This window comes from Cherax quadricarinatus, chromosome 58 (genome assembly GCF_038502225.1).
Source record: "Cherax quadricarinatus isolate ZL_2023a chromosome 58, ASM3850222v1, whole genome shotgun sequence".
Lineage (NCBI taxonomy): Eukaryota > Metazoa > Arthropoda > Malacostraca > Decapoda > Parastacidae > Cherax > Cherax quadricarinatus.
Window position 1 is genome coordinate 3,830,814 of NC_091349.1, and position 18,921 is coordinate 3,849,734.

At 40.5% G+C, this 18,921-nt stretch overlaps 1 protein-coding gene across 1 annotated transcript in view; it reads left to right on the forward strand.

Moving 5' to 3' along the window:
* The first annotated feature begins 212 nt into the window (after window positions 1-212).
* The window catches only part of LOC128697997 (solute carrier family 49 member 4 homolog), a 36,731-nt gene continuing 18,022 nt past the window's right edge, over window positions 213-18,921 (forward strand). Inside the window, exons 1-7 of the mRNA XM_053789982.2 lie at window positions 213-224; window positions 3,841-3,939; window positions 11,457-11,548; window positions 12,940-13,193; window positions 14,137-14,249; window positions 15,432-15,560; window positions 18,751-18,880. Coding sequence (XP_053645957.1) covers window positions 3,927-3,939; window positions 11,457-11,548; window positions 12,940-13,193; window positions 14,137-14,249; window positions 15,432-15,560; window positions 18,751-18,880 — 731 coding nt within the window. The 5' untranslated portion in view covers window positions 213-224; window positions 3,841-3,926. The remainder of the gene's footprint in view (window positions 225-3,840; window positions 3,940-11,456; window positions 11,549-12,939; window positions 13,194-14,136; window positions 14,250-15,431; window positions 15,561-18,750; window positions 18,881-18,921) is intronic.

Consider the following 18,921-nt stretch of genomic DNA (forward strand, 5'->3'; position numbering starts at 1 on the left):
TCACTGTGTTCTGATGCAGGGAGAGCAGGCAGGCAGGGAGGTAAGTGGTCTGTTGCAGAGAGAGCAGGCAGGCAGGGAGGTATGTGAGGTCTGTTGCAGAGAGAGCAGGCAGGGAGGTAAATGTGGCTTGTTGCAGGGAGGGAGGTCACTGTGTTCTGATGCAGGGAGAGCAGGCAGGCAGGGAGGTAAGTGGTCTGTTGCAGAGAGAGCAGGCAGGCAGGGAGGTATGTGAGGTCTGTTGCAGAGAGAGCAGGCAGGGAGGTAAATGTGGCTTGTTGCAGGGAGGGAGGTCACTGTGTTCTGTTGCAGGGAGAGCAGGCAGGAAGAGAGGTCACTGCTACAGTAACCAGCATACAGAGTATGTAGCTGAAGGTTTCACACCATTTTACAGCAGGAGTCTTATCCATTTCCTCATTATTTTCTATGGTTTTAATTTCTTTTTGTATCTCTGCTTTTTCTTTTTCTTTAATGAAGTTTTTCAAGCAGTAAAGGAATGAAAAAGAGTCCTGCATGGGAGGAAACTGAGATAACAGAAAAAATAAGTAAACACAACATGAAAAAGTACTTGATATTGCCAAGCATAATAAAGAATGAATGAATACTGAACCATTATCAACACTGAATCTAAACATAATTAGCATAAAATACTGAAAGTTGTAAACCAAAAACACAAGGCAAGATGGACACTTCAGTGAGACAATTTTCCCTTGAAGACCAAGTTTTTTAAGACCATAGAGAGGGTAAATGTTAGTTTATACAGGAGGGCTCTGCATATACTGTACAGCAACTCTTCTTGGTGTTCCACATTTTTTTGTTGCCTTTCAATTAAGCCATTGTTTCACCTGTCAGTGGGTGGAACATAATGAAAAGTGGCTCAATTTGAAGCCAAAGAAAAGGGAACATCAAACAGAAGGTGCTGTATATGCAGGACTGTCCTGTATAGGCAGAGTGAGGCTTGTAGGAGAGGTGCAGCTGACCAGATCAGGTGAATAAAAGTGAAGTCTTGGAGTTTACCAAGCATTAGGGGTTCTTCCAGCTGGATATTCTTTTATCTCCATACTCACTGCACTGTACTCACTGCATTGTACTCACTGGATTGTGTGCACCAAGTTATGTTTTGCAGGGGGGTCAATTCAGTTATTTTCTTCATTTTATTGCACACACAAAACATACAATAATCTAAAGGTCCGTAGTATGTACAGGGTTGAGATTTAGCTCCTGGCCCTTCCTAAACTGTGTCTGATATCCTTGGTGTTGATTAAGGTTAATAGTAACCTCTGGTTTATGTTCATCCAGCAGCCAAGTGAGTATAGATTTTTACTCTTAGAGCAAACTTCAACTTTGAGAACTGATTGACTTACTATTAATAATTGTTTAAGTGGTACTCCACTTAAATGGGTATACTAAGTTATTGAAATAATAATGGAGTGTTCTACTTTAGTTGTGGTTCAATGGATATTACTGAAGTGGCCTGAAAAAACTTGAGACAATTAAGTGGTAGCTTTATTGTTCCTAAGTGAACCAGTACTCTTGAAGGTGCATTCAGTGGTTGGTTGAAGATAGAAGGTGGGAGCTGGGCTATACTCAGTACCCATAGAATATATCTTATTCTTACCACCTACTCTTGTCTTGTACCACCTATTGTTGTCTTGCACCACCTACTGTTGTCTTGCACTACCTACTGTTGTCTTGCACAACTTACTATTGTCTTGCACCACCTACTGTTGTCTTGTACCACCTTCTGTTGTCCTGTACCACCTACTGTTCCCCTGTACCACCTACTGTTGTCTTGTACCACCTTGTGTTATCTTGCACCACCTACTGTTATCTTGCACCACCTACTGTTGTCTTGCATCACCTACTATTGTCCTGTACCACCTACTGTTGTCTTGCACGACCTACTGTTGTCCAGTACCACCTACTGTTGTCCTGTACCACCTACTGTTGCCTTGCACCACCTACTGTTGCCTTGCACCACCTACTGTTGTCTTGCACCACCTACTGTTGTCTTGCACCACCTACTATTGTCCTGTACCACCTACTGTTGTCCTGTACCACCTACTGTTGTCCTGTACCACCTACTGTTGTCTTGCACCACCTACTGTTGTCTTGCACCACCTACTGTTGTCTTGCACCACCTACTGTTGTCCTGTACCACCTACTGTTGTCCTGTACCACCTACTGTTGTCTTGTACCACCTACTGTTGTCTTGTACCACCTTCTGTTGTCTTGCACCACGTACTGTTATCCTGTACCACCTACTGTTGTCTTGTACCACCTTCTGTTGTCTTGCACCACGTCCTGTTATCCTGTACCACCTACTGTTGTACCACCTTCTGTTGTCTTGCTCCACCTACTGTTGTCTTGTACCACCTTCTGTTGTCTTGCACCACGTCCTGTTATCCTGTACCACCTACTGTTGTCATGTGCCACCTACTGTTGTCATGCACCACCTACTGTTGTCCTGTACCACCTACTGTTGTTTTGCACCACCTACTGTTGTCTTGCACTGCCTACTGTTGTCTTGCACCGCCTATTGTTGTCTTGCACCACCTACTGTTGTCTTGTACCACCTTCTGTTGTCCTGTACCACCTACTATTGTCCTGTACCACCTACTGTTATCTTGCACCACCTTCTGTTGTCTTGCACCACCTTGTATTGTCTTGTACCACCTTCTGTTGTCCTGTACCACCTACTATTGTCCTGTACCACCTACTGTTATCTTGCACCACCTTCTGTTGTCTTGCACCACCTTGTATTGTCTTGTACCACCTTCTGTTGTCTTGCACCACCTACTGTTGTCTTGTACCACCTTCTGTTGTCCTGTACCACCTACTATTGTCCTGTACCACCTACTATTGTCCTGTATCACCTATTGTTGTCTTGTACCACCTTCTGTTGTCTTGCACCACCTTCTGTTGTCTTGCACCACCTACTGTTGTCTTGTACCACCTTCTGTTGTCCTGTACCACCTACTATTGTCCTGTACCACCTACTGTTATCTTGCACCACCTATTGTTGTCCTGTACCACCTACTGTTGTCTTTACCACCTTCTGTTGTCTTGCACCACCTTGTATTGTCTTGTACCACCTTCTGTTGTCCTGTACCACCTACTGTTATCTTGCACCACCTATTGTTGTCCTGCATCACCTATTGTTGTCTTGTACCACCTTCTGTTGTCTTGTACCACCTTCTGTTGTCTTGCACCACGTATTGTCCTGTACCACCTACTGTTGTCTTGTACCACCTACTGTTGTCTTGTACCACCTTCTGTTGTCTTGCACCACCTTCTGTTGTCTTGTACCACCTACTGTTGCCTTGTACCACCTTCTGTTGTCTTGTACCACCTATTGTTGTCTTGTACCACCTACTGTTGTCTTGCACCACCTTCTGTTGTCTTGTACCACCTACTGTTGCCTTGTACCACCTTCTGTTGTCTTGTACCACCTATTGTTGTCTTGTACCACCTACTGTTGTCTTGCACCACCTTCTGTTGTCTTGTACCACCTATTGTTGTCTTGTACCACCTACTGTTGCCTTGTACCACCTTCTGTTGTCTTGCACCACCTATTGTTGTCTTGTACCACCTACTGTTGTCTTGCACCACCTTCTGTTGTCTTGTACCACCTACTGTTGTCTTGTACCACCTTCTTTTGTCTTGTACCACCTACTGTTGTCTTGCACCCTTTACTGTTATCCTGTACCACCTACTGTTGTCTTGCACCACGTACTGTTATCCTGTACCACCTACTGTTGTCTTGCACCACGTAGTTATCCTGTACCACCTACTGTTGTCTTGCACCACATTAAATCTATTGTTTATTCTTATTTTTTGCAGGCTGGTATTGTATTTTTAAAGTCATACCTGTCGTACTGTGTTCCTTCAGCCACACCTGTTGTATTCATCAGCAATCTATCTTCACTATGGATCTGACAGGTGTGTAGTAGGGTATGTGATGGAGAGGTGTGTCTGGTGTTATGTGTTGGTGTTCTCCTGTGCTGTGACAGGCATGTAGTAGGGTGTGTGATGGACAGGTGTTTGGTGTCATTTGTGTGGTGGTGTTCACTTGTGCTATGACAAGTGTGTAGTAGGGTGTAATGGAGAGGTATGTTTGGTGTCACACATGTGCTGGTGTTCGCTTGTGCTGTGACACATGAATCCTGATGCTGGAGCATTATATGTACTGTACTTGAGAATGAATCTGATTTGATGTAGAACAATCTAGAATGTTTATCCTACAACCTCCTAGAGGTAATCTGACTTGTTTTATAAAATGTGCTGTGGGAAATAGGAATTCCATGGTTTATCAGTGATTTCTTTCCTGAAGAGGTGAGGGTATGACCTCACCTTCACCTATCCAGTTACTGGCCAGGTGGTGTAAATGTATGTGTGCGCATCTGGTAGGCAGACCGCTAATTTTCTTGTCTAATACTGGCCAGAGAACACAATGAAGCACTGTGAATATACGAATCCACCATTAGCATTTTCATCTACCATTTGGGTACAACAAATATTCTAATAGAAGCCATACAGCATTACAAAAATGCAAATGTATACTGTTGTGTGAAGGTGCATTGGAGTGTAACCTAACTGAAGTTGCTTTCCATCTTGGAACAGTGTTCCTAGCATCCTCTTCCCTGTCCCTGGCTTTATTATCTTGGCTTAACTGTAATGTGGTAGCAGGTGTATACATAATCATGTGTGTTGTGATGGGTGTGGTACCAGGTATGTTATCAGGTGTGTATTATTACAGATGTTTAGTGATAAGGCTTCTGGTGATAAGGCTTCATTAACAGAAAGTAAATAACAGACTGTTAAGCAAAGAAGAGAGAGGAGGTACAAGAGAAAGAAGGATGTACTTAAAAAAGTTGTAGGAGGGGAAGAAGAAACAGAAAGTGGAGGATTAGGGGAAAGAAAACACAAATAAAAAAAGTAAAGAAACAGAACAAAATAAACTGAAGAAAGAGAAAATGTTAAATAAAATGACCAGATTATCTAGCTAAAATATTAATGCTTAAGTAACCATCCTCAACTGAAACTTTAATAAATAAATAAAACTACATGTATTTGGTCAGTGCACGAGGGACTGATTACTTCCTGATGTTCACCATTCTTCTTTGTATAGGACTGATGAAGCCAGTGTATGGCAAAACATTCCCTCAATAAAGATTCTCATATGTTGCATGTCTCATTCTTATTCTGTCTGCTGGGTAAGTTAACGACTGGGACATCACTTATCAGCCTCACATTGCTCTACGGGTATTTTTAGTTTTAGTGGGAATCCGGTCACTGACTCCGGTAGAAGTATAGGTGCCCTGCTCTGCTGGGTATTAGGAAAGGGAATCAACAGTTAACGTGACCTAATTGGTACCATTAAGTTCCTGTTTGTCTGCAAAATGAATACTAGTTTCCTTATCTTATCCCTTTCCTGTTATCTTCCCTCTTTGGGTAAGACTTGTTGTTGTTGGGCTTATGAGAGCCAAGGGTAAGACTTCTTTCTCTGACATCGGAAAGCAGGACTATAAGGCGAAAGGTATCAGTGGCCCTTAATACAATTCACACACACAAAAAAAAAAAAAAACAGCATGTTTCGGCCCGAAGCCACTTTATAAGTTTCATTCCTTATGTGCGAGTTATTTTTGTAATGAGGTGTTTTGCCATATCCTGGGAGTGATCATGTCGGAGGATCTCACCTTCAAGGACCATAACATTGTATCAATCGCATCTGCTAGAAAAATGACAGGATGGATAATGAGAACCTTCAAAACTAGGGAGGCCAAGCCCATGATGACACTCTTCAGGTCACTTGTTCTATCTAGGCTGGAATATTGCTGCACACTAACAGCACCTTTCAAGGCAGGTGAAATTGCTGACCTAGAAAATGTACAGAGAACCTTCACGGCGTGCATAACGGAGATAAAACACCTCAATTACTGGGAGCGCTTGAGGTTCCTGAACCTGTATTCCCTGGAACGCAGGTGGGAGAGATACATGATTATATACACCTGGAAAATCCTAGAGGGACTAGTACCGAACTTGCACACGAAAATCACTCGCTACGAAAGCAAAAGACTTGGCAGACGATGCAACATCCCCCCAATGAAAAGCAGGGGTGTCACTAGCACGTTAAGAGACCATACAATAAGTGTCAGGGGCCCGAGACTGTTCAACTGCCTCCCAGCATACATAAGGGGGATTACCAACAGACCCCTGGCAGTCTTCAAGCTGGCACTGGACAAGCACCTAAAGTCGGTTCCTGACCAGCCGGGATGTGGCTCGTACGTTGGTTTGCGTGCAGCCAGCAGCAACAGCCTGGTTGATCAGGCTCTGATCCACCAGGAGGCCTGGTCACAGACCGGGCCGCGGGGGCGTTGACCCCCGGAACTCTCTCCAGGTAAACTCCAGGTAAGGTTTGCATGGAGGTGTCTTTACGTCACTAGAAGCTTTCTAATTCCAAGGAGCTGGAAGGTTGGGCCCTTAACAACCCGGACACCACTACGTATGGTTCTAAGCACCATTGGCCCCTCAAGGAAGGCTCCTTAATGCTGGTTAGGGGCTCTTGATTCAGGGAATTGGATCTGTGCTCCAGTTCCCTGAATTAAGCCTGAATACCTTCCACATCCCCCCACAGGCGCTGTATAATCCTACGGGTTTAGCGCTTCCCCTTAATTATAATAATAATAATAATAAGCACCCTTGACAAATGTCCTCATTCCATGCACAGCCTGCGGGGCAATTGATCTATGGACCCATCAGTTCCTTCCCTCTGTGGAAATATAAACACATATGCAGTATAATGTGATCCTTTATTGACAACGTTTCACCCACACAGTGGGCTTTTTCAAGTCACACACAGATCTACCTGGGGTGGAAGGTACGGGAGTATTTATAGTCATGTTCAGAATGTTGAGGTCAGGTGGAGAATGCTGCAGCTGATGATCTACCGGGTGGAGATAATATGGAGTCTTGGGTAGCTTGGCAGGGGTATTGGACAAGTTGTGAGTAGACCTTATGTGGGATAGCGATGAAGAAGTTTCTTGGCGAGTGGTTCAGCTATGTTATAGAAGCCGTTGTTCTGGTTGAAATTGTTGGTTATAGAGATAAGCGATGATTCCAGTATTCCCTCTGTTGGTTTGTACGTCGTTGCTGACTCTGGAGGAGTGTGGATGTCTGGTTCTGTCCGGTATTTTGGTGTCGGCTGCACCTGGCTTCTTTTTGATTATAATAATAATAATAATAATAATAATAATAATAATAATAATAATAATAATAATGTAGGTACAGGTACATTTAAACACACTTATCATACATAATGTAAATGTCTATTCCTTTCACTTTGACCTTTTTCTAAGTTATCCTCGATAATCTACACATACTGTTATGTATGATAATTTATGTAACTATTTATGCGTACCTATACCTGAATAAACTTAATTATTTACTTCCCAATTCCCACCCAACGTTGGGCACTGTTCCGTAACAAGGACCCCAGTAGAAATAAGTCGCTTTGCCTGATTTTTTGGGTTATCCTAGGGTAATATACACATATGCTGCTATGTATGATAATTTATGTACCTGGAGTTTACCTGGAGAGAGTTCCGGGGATCAACGCCCCCGCGGCCCGGTCTGTGACCAGGCCTCCTGGTGGATCAGAGCCTGATCAACCAGGCTGTTGCTGCTGGCTGCACGCAAACCAACGTACGAGCCACAGCCCGGCTGGTCAGGAACCGACTTTAGGTATTTATGTATTTATGTGCACCTATACCTGCAATCAGACTGATAACAAATTCCCACTCGCGACAGCATACTCCACCTCTATTCAAAAGTCTAAATTTGCTCACCATTAAGAACATCCATACTAATTCATGTGCCTACTACATATACAGAACAATACACGCAAATATAAACCCTCCATTCAAACTTCTCCTCACCAACCTTAACAGGACACATGACCATAACACAAGACACAGATCTCTTTTTGATGTACCTCGTGTCCATATCACACTGTGTAAAAACTCTATGCACATAAAGGGCCCCAAAATCTGGAATTCATTACCAGAACATAATAAAGTAACCCGGCCTGAAAATCAGTTTAAGACTCTTTTAAAAAAACCACTTACTCGCTCAGGACTAAATAATCAACACTCAATAATTACCAATAATTCTTCCAATTAAATCTTAAAACTTCAAGACAACATATAATAAACTGGTCATCTTGTTTGTTATACATTGTAATGCGACAAATTTGTACAACTATAATGCTTCAATATCGAAATATTCAAATTTTATTGTTTTAAATACTCAATTGTACTCCATATTGTAAATTGTTTGCTGTTTTTTACCACTGAACCTTTTATTGCTTGTTAATTTTAAGTTAATTTTAAGCCTGCCCATAATGCTTTGCATACAATTGGCTTTTGGCATGTACATCCAACTACTATAATTCATTGTACATTATGTATTATGTCCAAATAAACCATGTGGATGAATATGAATAAACTTACTATTCCCCAGAAACTGGTCAGTAGGGTTCATTAAGGCGTAAACTGTAGTGGCCCTTAATACCCCAACACCACCATTTGTTGTTGTTGATGTTTAAATCCAGGAAGCTGAGATTAGTGTCTGGGTCTTAGTGGTGTGTGGACGTCTTGCTCTGCCTTGAACCTTCCTGACATCACCCTTAAACCTATTTGGGCTGTTGCCCTTAATCTTTTGTCGCCAGCTGGACGCTGCAGTGGCGGAACAACCACACGAGTTTGGTTAACTCAAATATTTGTGGAGGAAGCTGGTTACTTATCTTCACTCAGGGTGAACATTTGTTCCCTTTATATTTTGGGAAGCTTGTCCCATTTTCCTCTTTTTGTCCAGATTTGGGCAATATATCTTTCCTGGCTGCTACCCATATGGGCTTAGCGCTTGTTTTTGAGAGAGATAAGATAAGATTTTGTTCGGATTTTTAACCCCGGAGGGTTAGCCACCCAGGATAACCCAAGAAAGTCAGTGCGTCATCGAGGACTGTCTAACTTATTTCCATTGGGGTCCTTAATCTTGTCCCCCAGGATGCGACCCACACCAGTCGACTAACACCCAGGTACCTATTTGCTGCTAGGTGAACAGGACAATAGGTGTAAGGAAACGTGTCGGAATTTCCACCCGCCGGGAATCGAACCCGGGCCCTCCGTGTGTGAAGCGGGAGCTTTAGCCACCAGACCACCGGGCCACCATCCTGGATGTTGGGAGGTTGAACTCGACACAGCTGACAGTGGTTCTTCATATTCTCCAACTTTGCTCATCGCTCACAAAAAGAAAGTTATTTATGAATCTACGTTTCACAGCAATGTTGGTGAGGGGCTCTTGATTTAGGGAATTGGATCTGTGCTCCAGTTCCCTGAATTAAGCCCGAATGCCTTCCACATCCCCCCCAGGCGCTGTATAATCCTCCGGGTTTAGCGCTTCCCCCTTGATTATAATAATAATAATACGTTTCACAGCATAGACAAAGATGGAAAACTGCCCAAAAAACTTGAAACGATGGTGGTGGAGGAACTGCCGTCTTAGTATATGTCGAGATCTACTGGACAGAGTAAAATTTTTCTTCCATACACTGCACTTAAACTATATTTACACATCATGTTGTAGTAATAAGTACACTGAGAAAATAGTGGAGATAATAAGAAGGAATGTTGCAACATTTACTAAATCTCGTAAGTATTCCTACATTTTATAAAACTACAATGCTATACTATTATTATTACTGTACCAGTGTAGATAACTCAGTGATTTCTTAAGACACCAGTTTGCTATGTCAAGGACCCTAGTATAAGTAAGTCACTTTTGACATTTTTTCTGGGTTATCCTAGGTTAGATAAGATTTTGGATTTTTAACCCAGAACGTTAGCAACCAAGGATAACCCAAGAGAGTCGGTGCATCATCGAGAGACTATCTGTCTTATTTCCATTGTGGTCCTTCAGTTTTGTCCCCCAGGATGCGACCCACACCAGTTGACTAACACCCAGGTATAATAATAATAATAATAATAATAATAATAATATCTTTATTTACTACAAGTACATGTACAAGGAATACAGGCATTGCTGACATCAATGACATACTACTATATAGAAAACCACTTGTTATGCTGAGCATCTCGGGCAAATTAGGTTAGTTTTGTCCCAGGATGCGACCCACACCAGTCGTCTAACACCCAGGTACCCATTTTAAACTGATGGGTGAACAGGGACAGGGACAGCAGGTGTCTTATGGAAACATGTCCCTAATGTTTTCCAGCCGTACCGGAGGAGATTCGAACCCCGGACCTCAGTGTGTGAGCTGAGTGTGCTAGTGATCGAGCTATGGGACGCCTGCTTACTGCTAGGTGAACAGTTACAGCAGATGTAAGGAAACACACTCAGTGTTTCCACCCAGCAGGGGATTGAACTGCTGGCACTCAGTGTGTGAGGCACAAGCATTGTCTTCCAGGCAATGGGACACCATAATTTATGCTATGTATGATAATTGTACTTATGTATACTCATGCCTAAATAAACATTCTGTTTATGAGTTTAGTGCTTCCACTGATTAAAATAAATAAATACATCTGTGATGTCTGGGGACTTGATTTATGACCAGGTACTACAGGCTTTTCTTGGTGTGCCAGAATTTGTATTAAGGGAAGATGTTTGGTGTGAATATTATGCAGAGTATTCAGGGTGTGGAGATTAGAAGTTGAAGGATTACCAAAAATATAAGTCAGAGGGGTTGTTGAGGTGGTTTGGCCTCTTAGAAAGTATGGAGCAAAAGAGGATGACTAGTGGAGAGGAGAGTAGTAGTTGTCCCAGGAAAGTTTGGGGTAAGGAGTACAGGAGGTTTTTGAGTGCTGGGGGCTTGAACATCTTGACAGGCATATGTGAGTGCATTAGATATGAGTAAGTATATGTAAGTGGTTTAAGTGATCTGACATGCAGTTGCAGTGTGAGGAAGGTTACATTTATGAAGGAATTCAGAGAAACTGGTTAGCCAGACTTGAGTCCGGAAGGTGGGTAATGCAATGCCTGCACTCTAAAGAATGGGTGAGGATATTGCAGTTCGAAGGGTTATCCAGACTGTGACATTAGTGTGCCTCTGACAAAACAAGGATTGAATGAGAGATGGTGAATGTGTTTTCCCTCTTTTGGGGGGCCACCCTACCTTAGTGGAAGATGGTTGGTGTATTGAAAGAAAATGACCATTTGGTGTATGTGTGGTATACTGATTTTTTTTGGTTATTATTAGTCAAGAAACTAAGAATTTGCAAAGTCTCAGAATGAATCTCTTATGTTTTATATGTTACATTGGGTATGCTTTATGCCCATTCATTTTATGTGCTATGGGCCAGGAATGTATGTACGTACTACGTAAAGAGTAGACATGTATATTACTTGCTTTGTGATGACAGAGAAATGTGCTTTTTCAGGATACAGCTGTGCAGATAAGGATAGCCGGACAAGGGTTTACCAGAGACGGTTTTGGATTCTGGCAGTATTTTCATTTTTGGCATGGTTTCAGGTTAGTTCCTCTCAAGATAATGTAGTTTTTCCCAGGTCAGAGATTTGTGGGGAAGAGTTGGAATTTAACAATTTATTAGTGTTTGCAGGAAATTAATAATGGTTTAGTGGATTGCTGATGAAGTAATAATAATAAATGTCTTCATTTCTACAATTATTTGATACAACTTATACAGACCTAGCATTTCAGGCAACTTAGGTTAATCTTGTCCCCTAGGATGCAACCCACACCAGTTGACTAACACCCAGGTACCAACTTGCTACTAGGTGAACAGGGATAGCATGTGTAAGGAAACACACCCAATGTTTCCACCCATACCGGGAATTAATATGAGGTAAATTCTGAGAATTGAGGACTATTAATATTTTCACGGGGAAACAACAACCCCATTGGAGTGATACAGCACCTGATTAATGGAAGGTAATCACCAGCACCTAAGCTTACTTGAATTGTGAAGACTGGTGGTTGAGTTTGATGTGCTTTACAAAATAAATAGTACTGTATGTTCTGAATTTCAGTATTAAGATGTTGAGCTTCTGTAGTAACTATGGAACCAAAAGTATTTGGGCCTATTAACTACTATGCAGTACAAGATAAATAAGAGAACATTCAAAAGGAGAATAAAAAAGATTACTAATGAGGGAGGGAGGGAATGAGAGGAGAGGGGAAAGGGAGGGAATGAGAGAGGGGAAAGGGAGTGAATGAGAGAAGGGAAAGGGAGGGAATGAGAGGGGAAATGGAGGGAATGAGAGAGGAGAGGGGGAAAGAGGGAATGAGAGAGGAGAGGGGAAAGAGAGAATGAGAGAGGAGAGGGGAAAGAGAGAATGAGAGAGAAGGGAAAGGGAAGGAATAGAGAGGAGAGGGGAAAGGGAGGAAATGAGAGAGAGGAGAGGGGAAAGGGAGGAAATGAGAGAGGAAAGGGGAAAGGGAGGGAATGAGAGAGAGGAGAGGGGAAAGGAAGGGAATGAAAGAGAGAGATAGAGAGAGAGCGAGAGCAACAACCACCACCATATCAGTGACATGGGGTGGAACAGACTGATTTAATAATTCAGGCAGTTAATGTAAATGAAAACTAATGCTGGAGTTTACCTGCTGAATACATTGAGAAAATTATCCTTTAAGTTTGATAACTTTTTAATAATAAACTGTTTGTTCCTTAATATGAATGTTCATATGCCCAGCATGATCAGGATTTGAACCCACACTCTGGGATTACTAGCTTATCATCTTAACCCCACTGAACCATAGTAGTAATTTCTGACAGAGAGTTTGAATCCTGATCACTTTATAGATTTGTTACATTTGCTCATAAAGAATTTTAGGCACATGTGCCTGTGTTTTATGGGAAACCTAATGCTTGTAATGTTTGTTTCTATGGTCTTGTGTTTCAGTGCGTACAATGGGGCCTGTGGGGTCCCATTAGTGAGAGTGTTGGTGCAGCTTATGAAGGTTGGGGATCTGAAACAGTGGCAATGATGTCCAACTGGGGCACAATAACATTTGCACTCTTTGTTGTGCCAATGTGTTGGCTGATGGACACCAAAGGGCTGCGTGTAGGTGTGATTACTTGTGGTGTACTGGTTGCCAGTGCAACAGTCGCCAGAATTATCCCCTTTATGACAGATTCTGTTGAATTCTTTACAGTGTAAGTACAGTACTAATGAGTTGATTCAGTCTGAAAAATGGCACTTAAATTAAGATCAGCATAATAATAATATATAGTAAACAGTACTTATTATAAGAGATTATTACAGCACAGTAAACCCTCCCTCCATTGAACAGATTTCGGAAATACGGAACAAAATCTGCTGGATCAGTAGATTTGGAAACAGTGGAAAGAGTCCTTTGGTCGCATAATTGTTCATTGTTCAAGTCACGGCAAGACAGTCTTTTCTCTAGCCATCACAGTTGCCATTCTGGCCACTTGCTCCCTCCAATTAGCCCATTAATTACAGGATGTATTGTATATTCATGGGAAAGAGCTGAACTCATTGAGGTCATACAGCACCTGGGAAGTAATCAAGCTTGATCCAAGGAAGGGAAAACAACTTCAACTCTTTGGAATCATAGCAGCTCCCTAAAAGGATCAAATAAGGATATAAATGTATTTATAATTTAATGTTACTAGAGCAAGTGAAATGAGAAAGATTACTATTAAGGTGATAAGAATGAGAGTAAATGCAAGTGAGTGATATTATAGTCAATTTGTAGAGACTTGCACCAACCATGTGTCTATATCAAGGTGCATTGCAGGAATGATGCATCTCTTGCCAGTAATTTTATAATTTGAGAGAAATACAAAGGTAGCATAATTTTGTCTCCTACTTGGACTAAAGTATTACTTGTTATTGTGCTGGATAATGGTATAGTGTGATTTGCTTATTAGGTTCAAAGTGCATAAATTACACAGTAGTGATTAAGGCCGTAATACACTTGTACATTAAACATGAAAAGTACTTCAGTCTTCACATAAAAATTAAAGTACAACTTGGTTATTTATGCTAATAGATATACTTCTGAGTGTGTATACTACCATGTCAGTATAATGTACAATTCATATTAATTAATTTCCTTTTAATGCTGCACAGAATGTGCCACATTGGAGCCATATTGAATGGGATAGCAGGGACACTAATCATGTCTGCTCCACCAAAGATTGCAGCAGATTGGTTCCCACCCGGTGAGAGAACTACAGCGACAGGTAATATTACATCTAAAAATAAATTTACAAGCTATAATATGGTTATGGTTAAAATCTTAATGATAAGAGGTTTCTGCTTATGACTTCTGATTGAGGCATCATGTTTTGCCATTTTTGTGTTATAGAAGTAATCTGATAGCTTTATTATAGACCACATACCCATCCTGTGGGTGATAGTCAAAATATTACAGAGGCAAATGATTCTGTTTACTAAGCAAGTTTCAGAAATAAGGAACTAGTTATAAATAAATGGATTCAGTAGCAGTAGTAATGAGATAGATGCACAATGGAGAAATTCACATCACATAAGCATGGCAACAAACCATATTCTGCAAAAGTGGAAAATGCGAATGTTGAGGGAGACCTGTATTGTGCAGAGATTTTTCAAGCAAGGCTGTTTTATACCAGTTAAGAGCTCTTGATCCAAAGAATTGGTGCTATTTTCCCCTTTCTTTGTGTCCATTTTATTGGACATATACTTTTGATAAGAACATTGGTATCTTATATCAGGGTTTCACAAGATGAAATCAGATGGAAAACAGGGCCTCGTATCATGCTAAAATAATACTTCCCACAAATTTGAATAAATCCTTTATAATTGAGGGTTAGAGCAGTTCTGATGAGAAATTTGGCATCCTCTGTCAGGGCTTTACTTGATGAAATCAAAAAGAAAAGTAAGGGAAAATCGATCGGCTGACCAGTAGAATGTCACATTTCAGTTCTTTGGATTCAGAGATTTCTGCCGATGTCACATTACACCCTTGGAGAAGAATCCTTCCTCTGTAAGGCATGTGTGTCATAAGAGGTGACTAATATGCCGGGAGCAAGGGGCTAATAACCCCTTCTGTATAAATTACTAAGTGTAAAAAGAAGAAAAACTATGAAAAAGATTTTTCTTTTTTGAATCATCCTGCCTTGGTAGGAGACAACCAGTGCATAAAAAAAAAATGCATATGAATGATATATACACATTTTCTCACAACACATAAATTGAAGACCAAACACTAGATGATGCTTTGAGCCTTCCAAAATCATCATCAGTCAATAATAGTTTAGAGAAGACTAATATTAAAATGTCTTTTAGCTTTTGTCTCCAATTTGTTGGTTGTAAATTGTTCCATCTGTGGTACTGTGTCTTATATTTTTTTTATATTTACTTATGCTAGCTGTCTCTATTTGCAGCTACATCACAGGTGCTGAACCAGCTGGGGATGGCAGGCAGTTACTTGCAACCCTTCTTCGTGCATGCTCCTACTGGTGATGTTACCAAGAACCAAATTAGGAGTGATATTAAAAGACTTTTATTCATTTGTAAGTTAGTTATTGGAATGCCATATACATATTTGCTAGAAAATTAAAAAAAAAAAAAATATTTACAGTAGGTTCCCACTTAATGCATTTATGAAAATTGTTCTGACCTGAGTGTTCATACCTCAACACCTATTTTTTCATAAACACTCATTTTATAGTCAAGAGAGGTGGTCCTCAGCCATAATATTCAGTATCTAATCTTATCCACTTTTAACAATGAAATTTAAAACAATGTACAGTACTTTCTCTTCCTTTCCTTACCTTTTTCTCCTTCCTTTCATTCTTGCTATCTCTCTCCAATTTCCTAACCTCTCATATTCCTTCCTTCCCACTCTAGCTGGCACAACACTGCTTGATCAGTATCAACTGGACTGCATACTTTACATTTGCTCTCCACCCTGTCACTGTTATGGTGAAGGTATTAAGTGCCTCGACATATGGTTCGGGAAAGTAGTGGTGAGGATAATTGTATACTTGGGCTGTAGTGAAGGAGAGAGGGTTATGTGAGTGGGCTGAGCTACTGCATGTCAACCATTGATCATGTACTGGACAAAGTTAATGCTGCCCAATAAACCATTTTAATTTTAAATATAATTCCCTTATCAGTGTCTAGCAAATGAACATGATCCCTCCACACAAACATAAAATGAACCTGCACATAATGTGAATGCATTTGGCAGAAACAAGTAGAGACAAAATAAAACTTAGGATTCAGTTTTAACAAAATTTGAATTATTATAGCTACAGTTGTTAACCAAAGTCTACCACACAGATTTGAGCCCTCCACACATACATAAAATGCAGATTGCACACAAAAAAATTATTTCCAGAAAATAATTTCTTTGAATTCGCCATGGGAAAGTGGAAAAGGATCCTTCCTCTGTAAGCCATGCGTCTCGTAAGAGACGACTAAAATGCTGGCAGCAAGGGTATAGTAGCCCTTTCTCCTGTATAAATTACTACATGAAAAATTAAAAACTTGGTTTTTCTTTTGGGCCACCCTGTTTTGGTGGGAGATGGCCAGGGCATTGAAAAATTTGTTTGAATGTTTACACTGTTGGTTTCTGCAGGTAGTCATTCATATAAAATTGTTAATCAAAGGGCCCCATTCATAAGTGACTTTGCTTGTAAGTCAGGCTCCTACTGTACTGTAAAAGAAAGCTTTCATTCTTGTGAAAAATAGGAGGTTTTGCTTTCTGCAGAGGAGAGCTTTGGGTTCAGTTACAGACACATGACTTATTACATGTCATCAAGTTTTCCTTTTGGATTGATCAGTAAGTTAACAAGATGAATTTAACCAAATTGTTAACCCATGGGGTTATTAACTCATGGTAACCCAAGAAAACACAGCAGTGTTGCTTTATTTCTTCTGGAGTTTTTGAGTCTTCTGCACTAGAACATGACCCATAACAGCTGACTAGTCCTTAGGTATCTGTTTACTGCCATGTGTAAGGAGACTTGCCTAAGTGTCTCCTCACTCGTGATCAAAACCTAGGTTCTTTTGGTTGTGAACCAAGTGCTCTAACACTGAGCTATGAGACACCTGGGAAAACTAGATATATTCATAAACAGTTTATAACACTTCTATGGCTTCAGTTAACCCTTTGAGGGTTTTCGTCGTACTAGTACGTTTTACGCGTAGGGGTTTTTGACGTACTAGTACTCATAAATTCTAGCGGCCTCAAATCTAGTGGGAGAAAGCTGGTAGGCCTTCATATGAAAGAATGGGTCTATGTGGTCAGTGTGCACAGTCTAAAAAAAATCCTGCAGCACACAGTGCATAATGAGAAAAAAAAAACTGACCATTTTTTTTTAATAAATCAGCGACTTTGCAGTGTATTTTCGTATGGTATTTATTGTTGTATTCTAGTTTTCTTGGTCTCATTTTATAGAATGGAAGACATATTACAGAAATTGAGATGATTTTGACTGGTTTTACAAAGAAAGGTGCCTTGAAATTGAGCTCAAAGTAGCAGAAATGTTCGATTTTTACCAAACTTCAAAAGTAAACAAATCGTGCCAAGCGTGCAATACACGTCAACTGGTGAGTCTAATATTCTTTCACAAGTGCACCAATAATATTTATACCATTTTTTACACTAATGCAGTAGTCTGCATAACAGTAAATCTTATATTTTTTGTGAAAATAAAAATTCAAAGTGGAAAGCAAAAGAATATAAGAGGGGACTTGAGACATGACTAATGACTAGAGGAAATGTCATTTTAGTGCCAGGAATGTCTTTCTTGTTTATTCTGGACCCTATTCCGAAATTGGCATCTTTTGAAATTTGTGTGAAATTGGCAAAATTGCTAAATTCTGACCACTGTACTGGATAGTTGAATTTCATAAATGAGTGGTTTCTTGCATCTGTTCGATAGAAAAAATGGAGTTCTAGCGAAATATTCATGTTTTTTGTCGACTAGTACAGTGAAATTGGCCGAAAATGGGGCTCAAAGTGGGCAAAATCGCCGATGCGTAAACATCGCCGAGACCGCTAACTTTGCGAGAGCATAATTCCGTAAGTTTTCTATCAAATTTCAAACTTTTGGTGTCTTTATGATCGGGAAAAGATTCTCTATCTTTTCATAAGAGAAAATAATTTTTTTTTAAATTTGGCCGACCCTGAGAACGAGTTTCGGAGAGGGCCTGTCGACCCTCAAAGGGTTAATAATTCATCACAGATAAACCAAAAATTATGTAGGACTTCATGATTTTTGGTTTATATAGTGCAGTACGGGAGGGCTCCACATATACAGGATCTCTTTTTGGTGTTCCACGTTTTCATTGGCTTTTAATTGAGTCATTGTTCCACCAGCCAGCAGGTGGAACATAATGAAAAATGGCTCAATTTCAAGCCAATGAAAATGTGGAACACTGGAAAGGTGCTATATGTGCATGGCTCTCTATAGTACTGCACTATTAAAATAATTGTTTAAGCAAAAATTGAAATATTGATTGACAACTTACACTATATACTTCATTCTCCATTCATTTAAACGTTTAAGAGGGTGCTGGTGTAGGGGACAGTAGCTCTAGGAATTAGAGATACCGTCTGCTTAGATCATACCTGATTACTTCCCATTACCCAGGAACTGTGTGACCCCCTTACAGGTTTAGCACTTCCTGTATATATAATGCAGTAATTCATTCACATGACCACTAGCTGAGATGGCACTGTATCCACTTTAGATGCTGTTGTTGGAGTGACTGTGCTGATTGCTATCCTGGTGTACTTCCCTTCAAAACCTCCTGTTCCGCCATCTGTCACATCAGCTGTAGAAAGATTGAACTTCAAAGCCACTTTTAAGAAGATAATTAGGTATAATAATGTTTATACATGTACAAAAAGTATTGCATAAT